This window comes from Crassostrea angulata, chromosome 10 (genome assembly GCF_025612915.1).
Source record: "Crassostrea angulata isolate pt1a10 chromosome 10, ASM2561291v2, whole genome shotgun sequence".
NCBI classification, from domain to species: domain Eukaryota; kingdom Metazoa; phylum Mollusca; class Bivalvia; order Ostreida; family Ostreidae; genus Magallana; species Magallana angulata.
In genome coordinates this window covers 36,748,422-36,758,108 of record NC_069120.1, presented here as the reverse complement: position 1 = coordinate 36,758,108, position 9,687 = coordinate 36,748,422, and the positions used below count along the sequence as shown (strand labels likewise).

General features: G+C 39.2%; 1 protein-coding gene across 1 annotated transcript; it reads right to left on the bottom strand.

Moving 5' to 3' along the window:
* Positions 1 to 4,669: 4,669 nt before the first annotated feature.
* On the bottom strand, positions 4,670 to 9,277 carry LOC128168276 (uncharacterized). The gene is made up of 2 exons (XM_052834476.1): positions 9,114 to 9,277; positions 4,670 to 6,860 (listed from the first exon to the last, which is right to left on the bottom strand). Exons 1-2 carry the CDS (start codon positions 9,125 to 9,127, stop codon positions 5,960 to 5,962), a joined length of 915 nt encoding a protein of 304 aa, XP_052690436.1. The 5' UTR covers positions 9,128 to 9,277; the 3' UTR covers positions 4,670 to 5,959.
* Between the last annotated feature and the right edge of the window lie 410 nt (positions 9,278 to 9,687).

The following is a 9,687-nucleotide window of genomic DNA, read 5'->3' as shown; positions in this document are numbered from 1 at the left end:
CCATCACCAGGGTCAGTATACCTAACACAACAGTCAGTGCACTTATCATTAGGGTTTGTATATCCATTACCTGAGTCAGGTAATACTGACCCTGTTGATAAGTAGAGTGACCCTGGTGATAGGTATACTGATCCTGGTGAAGATTACACATACCTTGGTGATACGTACACTCATGATCCTTGTGATAGGTATACTGTCTCAGGTGATGGTCATACTTACCCTGGTTATAGATTTTGAGATTCTGGTGTTACGTATGCTGACCTTATAATATCTACACTTTTGTGTATACCGACTCTGGTGATGGATACATACTGACCCCTGTGATTGGCTACAGACCCTTGTGATACGTACACTGACTCTGTCGATAGGTATACTGACCCTGGTGATGGAGAATGTGATAGATATACTGGTGATAAATGTACTGACTCTTGTGATAGGTATACTGACCTTGGAGATGGGCCCTCAGACCCACGGATGCGTACACTGACACGGCCGTTAGGTAAACTAACTCTGGTGATAGGTAATAGGTACAGTTATCCTGGTGAAAGTCTACTGATCAAAGTAATGGATGTACAAACCCTGATGATAAGTGCACTGACTGTTGTGATAGATATACTGACCCTAATGATGAGCACACAGACCCTATTGATTCGTAAACTATTCCTGGTGATAAGTATTTAGACCCTGGTGATGGGCATACTGGCCCTGGTTATGGGTGTACAGACTCTGGTGATGGGCACACAGACTCTGGTGATACGTACTCTGACCCTGGTGATAGGTACGGAGACCCTGGTGATGGGTATACTGGCCCTGTTATGGGTATACAGACCCTGGTGATGGGCACACAGACTCTGGTGATACGTACTCTGACCCTGGTGATAGGTATGAAGACCCTGGTGATGGGTATACTGGCCCTGGTTATGGGTGTAAAGACTCTGGTGAAGGGCACATAGACTCTGGTGATACGTACTCTGACCCTGGTGATAGGTATGGAGACCCTGGTGATGTGTATACTGACCCTGGTTATGGGTATCCAGACCCTGGTGATGGGCACACAAACTCTGGTGACACGTACTCTGACCCTGGTGATAGGTATTGAGACCCTGGTGATGGGTATACTGGCCCTGGTTATGGGTGTACAGACTCTGGTGATGGGCACACAGACTCTGGTGATACGTACTCTGACCCTGGTGATAGGTATGGAGACCCTGGTGATGGGTATACTGGCCCTGTTATGGGTATACAGACCCTGGTGATGGGCCCACAGACTCTGGTGATACGTACTCTGACCCTGGTGATAGGTATGAAGACCCTGGTGAAGGGTATACTGGCCCTGGTTATGGGTGTACAGACTCTGGTGATGGGCACACAGACTCTGGTGATACGTACTCTGACCCTGGTGATAGGTATGGAGACCCTGGTGATGGGTATACTGGCCCTGGTTATGGGTGTAAAGACTCTGGTGAAGGGCACACAGACTCTGGTGATACGTATGGAGACCCTGGTGATGGGTATACTGACCCTGGCTGTGGGTGTACAGACTCTGGTGACTGACACACAGACTCTGGTGATACGTACTCTGACCCTGGAGACCCTGGTGATGTGTAACTGACCCTGGTAATGTGTATACAGACCCTGGTGATAGGTCATGGATAGATTTATTAGGGGTCAGTGACATGTTCACCCCTTATTCCCCCCCCCCCCCCCAAACAAAATAGCTCCTGAGTAAAAGAAAAAAAATATAGATTTCACCCTCTCCCCCTCCTTGTCTTGGATTTTTTATTGTTGGTTATGTGTATACTGACACTTGTGATGGGCACACAGACTCTGGTGATACGTACACTGACCCTGGTGATAGCTATGGAGACCCTGATGATGGGTATTCTAACCCTGGTCATGAGTGTACAGACTCTGGTGACAGACACACAGACTCTGGTGATACGTACTCTGACTCTGGAGACCCTGGTGATGGGTATACTGACCCTGGTCATGGGTGTACAGACCCTGGTGATAGGCACACAGACTCTGGTGATACGTACTCTGACCCTGGTGATAGGTATGGAGACCCTGGTGATGGGTATACTGGCCCTGTTATGGGTATACAGACCCTGGTGATGGGCACACAGACTCTGGTGATACGTACTCTGACCCTGGTGATAGGTATGAAGACCCTGGTGATGGGTATACTGGCCCTGGTTATGGGTGTACAGACTCTGGTGATGGGCACACAGACTCTGGTGATACGTACTCTGACCCTGGTGATAGGTATGAAGACCCTGCTGATGGGTATACTGGCCCTGGTTATGGGTGTACAGACTCTGGTGATGGGCACACAGACTCTGGTGATACGTACTCTGACCCTGGTGATAGGTATGGAGACCCTGGTGATGGGTATACTGGCCCTGTTATGGGTATACAGACCCTGGTGATGGGCACACAGACTCTGGTGATACGTACTTTGACCCTGGTGATAGGTATGAAGACCCTGGTGATGGGTATACTGGCCCTGGTTATGGGTGTACAGACTCTGGTGAAGAGCACACAGACTCTGGTGATACGTACTCTGACCCTGGTGATAGGTATGGAGACCCTGTGATGGGTATACTGGCCCTGGTTATGGGTGTACAGACCCTGGTGATGGGCACACAGACTCTGGTGATACGTTCTCTGACCCTAGTGATAGGTATGGAGACCCTGGTGATGGGTATACTGGCCCTGGTTATGGGTGTACAGACTCTGGTGAAGAGCACACAGACTCTGGTGATACGTACTCTGACCCTGGTGAAAGGTATGGAGACCCTGTGATGGGTATACTGGCCCTGGTTATGGGTGTACAGACCCTGGTGATGGGCACACAGACTCTGGTGATACGTTCTCTGACCCTAGTGATAGGTATGGAGACCCTGGTGATGGGTATACTGGCCCTGATTATGGGTGTACAGACTCTGGTGATGGGCACACAGATTCTGGTGATACGTACTCTGACCCTGGTGATAGGTATGGAGACCCTGGTGATGGGTATACTAGCCCTGGTTATGGGTGTACAGACTCTGGTGATGGGCACACAGACTCTGGTGATACGTACTCTGACCCTGGAGACCATGATGATGGGTATACTGACCCTGGTCATGTGTATACAGACCCTGGTGATAGGTCATGGGTAGATCTACAAGGGGTCAGTGACCTGTTCACCCCTAATACCCCCCCCCCCCCACCCCCAACAAAATAGCTCCTGAGTAAAAAAAAAAGGAAAATAGATTTCTTCTTTCTTCCCCTCCTAGTCTTGGATTTTTTATTTATTTTGGACTAAGGTGTTTGTAGAACCTGGTGAATGGAACAATGCACGAGATAATATTGGTTTACATAAAGTCTTTATCCTAGCATACATGTATGTAATGAAACCATGATATTTTGTTCAGGCACCTAGCATCGTAGCAAAGTGGGTTGAGGGCAGACTCATCCAATCTTGCCTTGAAAAAAAAACCCCAACTCAAAAATACTTTTTAAATAATTGAAAATCCTAATCCGTGGGGGTAGGGGGCTAAGTGTACCTTTAACTTCAATTTCGCAGTTTATTTCCTCTCTTTCATTTCAAATTTTACATATGGTCCCAAAAACATTGGGGGGGGGGAGGGTGCAACTGTATGTTAATTTACTTTTTTATAAGTTAATTCAAGAAAAATATTTGCTGCGAGAAAACGTGTGCTGGAGGGGGGCAGTCCCGTCCCCCTGTCCCTGCCCCCATTCCACCCCCCCCCCCCTCCGATGCTAAGTGCCTGTTGTTTTCCTGTAACATTGATTTTGATTGTTCTCTCAATTATTTATTTAATTTTTTGGTGTAAAATCTAATGTACATAACATTTTTATCACTTCTGATCATATTTTTCATATAAAAATCGCATTTTTAAATTGCACATATATCAGTTCGAAGTTCCTCCAAATAATTTCCTCCCCATCGTTTACCGATCCCGATGGAAAGTTGGTTCACGCATGCGCACATCCTGGTTATAGTGCCTGGTTATAGGATATAAAAAGTACCCTATTCTATACCTCTCTGTGAAGAAAATGAGCGGAAACTGCAAATAACTGGAATTTGTCTATGTCCAAGACCCATAACTCTGTCGAAAATTGCTCGATCGTACCCAATATCGAACATGACCTAGATATTATCATGATAAACCTGTATACCAAATTTCATTTTAATATGTTCATCCTCTGAGAAGAAAATGAGGGGAAACTGCAAATAACTGGAATTTTTTTACGTCCAAGGGCCATAAATGAGCGGAAACTGCAAATAACTGGATTTTTTCTACGTCCAAGGGCCATAACTCTGTCGAAAATTGCCCGATCGTACCCAATATCGAACTTGACATAGATATTATCGTAATAAACCTGTATACCAAATTTCATTTCAATATATTCATCCTCTGCGAAGAAAATGAACGGAAACTGTTAGTGGACCGACCAACCGACAGACAGCAGCAAAGCAATATGCCCTCCCTTCTTCGAAGGTGGGGGCATAAAAATGAGTTATCAGTTTAGCTATCGAAGATGTGGATTTTTACAACTTTGGTAAGAATATCATTTCTGTCTTTCGTTACACAGGGGCCACGCCCGTTTTGACATTAATTTCAATGCTATGGTTACTAATACATTGAAATTAATGTCAAAACGGGCATGGTTCCTGGTTTTTTTTTTATAGTAGCAAATCGTAAATGCAGAAATTGGCAGAAATATTGATCGTCAAAAATACATTTTTATCTGTTATAATAGCAAATCGTAAATGCAGAAATTGGCAGAAATATTGATCGTCAAAAATACATTTTTATCATGCATACATATGTACAACGTCACATCACTATACCCATAACAATCCATATCTCCCACTTCGGATTCACACTTACTAAAAGTTTTGAAAGATAACCATGATAAACACAGTAATAATTCATCATATGTTCAGACAAACAATCAATTATAATCAAGTTTACACTAATCTTGTATTTCCGAATTCCTCCGATGATCAGAAAAATAATGCACATCTAACACTTTAATCCCTTCGGAAGGTTGGCATGTCGTTTTGTTTTTAATGGGAGATAGGGACACTTGCATTTTTTCATTAGTGGGGAAATAAAGATATCAGCATGATTTACAAAAACAAAACATATATTGCAGGTTTTCTTAATAAAATGATATTTCTTTATACCTACATCTATTACATAATCTGTAAAAGTGCAATGCGTCATAAAAATATTAATCTTATTATAGATCTACAATACTCAGTATTTCATTAAAACATTCCAACATTCGTTAAAATATTGAATAATTCACAGCAACAAAGAAAATTACGTCAGCTTCAACTTCATGCGGTAGATTTCATAACCATTAGGCTATTTCACACCCATCATTTTGTTTTATTATTCCTATTGTTAAAAAAAAATGTTTACGTATGAACTGCAAAAAATTCAGCATACTCTTAGGGCTTTTGACAGGAGACGAATTTTGACTCGTCCATTTATAAAGGATTTGTAAAATAGTAATTTTTAAAAAATAAGTGTTGTAATTATAATTATTATATATGTTACTGGTCATTGTATGGATCGTAAACGAAGTTTAAAAGGTCATGGGACGGGCTCACAGATTACGTGTAGGGGCCCTATACCGGAAGTTTGTGCAGGAATCTATCAAATCTTGGTGGACGAGTTTTATACTATATATAGTACCGTAATCATGTATAATATTTGATATTAAAGGCCATTAGATAGTTTAAAAGGTTTTTACACTAGTACCTTTAAAAAAATGTATTAAGTATTACATGTTTCTTTATTTTCAATACACTGTACCCATTTGAAGTCGCTTAATTAAATTATACGATGTTGCAACATAAGTGTGATCTTTTATTGTTCTTTTCATACTAATTGTTCTTTTTTAAAATCAAAACTGGGTTGAAATAATTCAGGTTTCATAGTCTGTCTTGTATTGCTGTTGAGAAGCGCTTTAAACAGTTACGAGCGCGCAGTGCCGCGATGAAATATATAAAAGGGCTCAAAATAGAGTTTAATAACCATGCGAACTGCGCAGCCACCAGAAAGGTTCTTTCCAAGTTACGTAAACTGTGCAAAGACAAAATATAACACAACAGAAACAGAACGGCCGAGGACATATAGGCAAAGAGAATGACAGATGTCACCAGAGACATTTTGATCAGATTGGTTTCAACGTTGTGCTTGCTCAAAGAGCGCCTTTTGAGTCTATGCATTTTCTTCACGTGGAAAGTTAAAATCAGAAGGGTAGGGATGACTATTAGGTAGACCCGGAAAGTTATGATTACGTAGGTCGAAGACTGTATGCCAGACTGGTAACGAAGCAAAAAGTACAAAACGGCAAAACAGGCACTCAGAATCCACAGCACTGCTGATGCACCAAATACCTGTCGTTTGGTGATCTCGTTAAACTTGATTGGCTCTGAAACCATGTAACTTCGGAGTCCGAACAGCAATATCACGTGGGCTGCACTCGAATGAGTGGCACCATAAAAGACGATCAAAAACACCGTGCATGGTACATTTCCCAGCTGAAAGTTCATATTCTCTGTGATCGCATGAGCCAAATACAGACACAGGTTCACGAGATCCGTGAATATTATAGAGCCGATAACATAAAACACTGTGCGATGATATGCCTTGTCGAACACGATTTTGGAGAGCGTGAGAACATTTCCGAGTATTCCAAAAATAGATATAAGAACAACAAAAATGAGATGGTTGTCTTCCAGATAAACTGGAACATCGTTTCGTACACTCATCAAAGCAGAAGTATCATTTAAGGAAAACATTGCCTTCTTTGAAGTGCTGTTGTGCTCACTGTAATATAAAAAAAAGACATACACTACATTTTAAAAAAAAAGAAGAATATTTTTGAAAATTTGCAAGTCGCTCTATATGGAGGACAATATGCGGATTTTTTTTTATAGGGGAATGGGCTTGCCTGGACCCCAGTTTGGAAAAGGATTTCTTAAATTTACATAGAATTACAGTGCATGCTATGGGTCACCGTTTGCATTCTTGTTATTTGTTAACATGTGCGGATTTTAGAGGGTGGGGTATTAACAAGCATTAGATTAAAAACCAATAGCTGACAAAACAATAGTTATTATCATGGTATGATGCAGTATATGATTGTATGTGTCAACGCACAAACCCATTTTTCATACATTCAAACCAAATAAATCATTTTTGTTTAGAGAGAAAAAAGTTACATGCATTTTATTTACAATGCGTAAAGAAGGCGTTGCAAAACAGTGGGACTATTCCCTAACCTGGAAAGGAACTTTAAATATCCATATCGCTTGAGAGCCACATCTAAATATAGAAACATTACGTAGACGACTATATATACATAGCGGGTATGTTCCGTACGGAGGCAAAATAAACAAATATTTTACGCGCATTTCTATCGAACACGACAGCCACCAAGTACAGTTAGAAAGTTACCATATACATGTTTTCTGTATTCGAATGTTAACATATCTCAGTTTTATATCTACTGTCCAGCGTGTTTAAAATATCATTCTTGAGATACATGAATAAATCTTATTCTGGCTCTTCAAAACCATCAGAGTTGTAATTATTATCATCCAATCTTTGTATAGTATCTAAATAAACGCTAAGTCTAGTAAAAAAGTACAAATTTTTCCGTACATATTTTCAGTAACCTATTGCTTCGTCACCGATTCCAACTTTCTAAAATGATTGTGTTTTCTTTTAACAACCTGTACATGTATCTTTTAAATCAGCTTATCCGTTTATTTCATAAAAAGGGTGAAAAATCAACTGTCTACATTGATGCATACTAAGTACATTGTTTTAAAATCTCTTGTTCAGAAGAAAATGTTTATCAAGTTTAATAACGGAGACTTCACACAGTAATGTTGAAAAAATAAGCAGGCATGCAAACTACGGGTATTACATTACAAGAGTTTAAATAACTTTATTCAGACATTCTTAAATTATGTCAAAACATTACCTTTCCATGCGATTAAAAGAATTAAAATTTAAAAAAAATTCCAACTGTTTCGGGATTCGAACCCAGTCAAAAATACAAGACACAATTATATTCTATTCTATCTGCGTTACCACTCGACTAATCTAGGCATGAAATAATAGGGGGACATTTTATACATCGTTTATAGATTTCAAAGGTATTAATGATTTTTTCCAAAAGTCAGATTTATTAAAAATATGCCTTCTTGAAACAAAAATCGGAAATGGCAGTTTTCAAGAAATTATCTTACTCTAAACGTTAAGATTAAATTAATTTTGTTTCAAGGAGGCATTTTTTCACAATGACGAGGATTCCCCTTTTATATAGCGGGAATTCTGCCACATTTGTCTGTGTAACCATTTTTAAATTTATTTTATGGTCTTAAATAAGTTAATACAAAGTTTCGAAATAAAATTCTACACTGCTTTATTTACAACGTTGCATGGAAAAAAGGATTTACATCGAATCCTGTAACTTTGAATTTTCTATTTTATCTGCAACTCCTTTAGGGAAAATTAGCATAGCAACTTCAACACCTTCTTTATCAATGCAATTAAGGATGTCCGATGGTCGTAGCCATTTTTAGACTATTCCAATCTCCTTAAGAAAGAATTTGTCATGTTGTAAATTTTGAATTTACTGGGTGGGTGTAAATACAAATTTTACAACATGGCAAATTTTGTATTTGCACCCACCCAGTAAATTCAAAATTTACAACATGACAAATATATAGTATAAAGATGTTGGGAAATCATAGAATTTTTAATCTAAAATACTTGGATTTTTTCTTCATTATATCTTTTGCCAATGGTAGTGATTAAATACATCCTGTAGTAAACTTTAATTTATTACTTGAATTTGATGTGGTTTTTTTTTATTTTCATGGTTCACGCTATCTCCACCAAAACTTCCTTAATCTATCATCGGAAAGCAGTATCTGTAGAACCCACAGATCGTAACATTAAGGCCTTCTGTTTTCGAGTTTATCGCTTTTTCGTCAACTTTAAATCATCTGTTGAACTTTTTTTTTTACCATTTTGTGATATCAGAAGTTGGGTGAAAAAAAACCTTACCTGTATTCATACATGATACCTGAGGGGTATATACATGTATATCAGAATCGAGTACTCCTTCACAAGAATTAAATATATGCGTCCTGACGGTAATTGTGGAACTACTAGCTTTATAGATCACAGGCTGGTAAAATAGAAGATTCATGCAGTGATGTGGTGGTTGTTTTCTAAAGCGTTGCATCAAACAGACTCAGAATGTTATCTCGACCTTAAAATCGGGCGTAACGTCTGCTGCAGTATCTCCAATGCACATCAAGTATTAGATATTCTGAAATATTTTCTCTGTAGAATGGGGTATTAACCTCATAATCAGTTTTGAAAAATTCATGAAAGAAGATATTCATTCTGTAGAGTTGGAAATGGACGCATATGCATCTGACTATAAATTGATGTTGTTTGTAGATCAAAGCAAACGCAACGTCTAAAAATGTGAAAGTAAAGTACGTTCTCACTGTGATAAATGTTTCATTTTAAATAACTTTATTTAATGCAATATTCACATATAGCAATTTACTTCTTAAATGAAGACGAAAACAATATATCATAACATAATTAATATACTCAATCTTTGTTT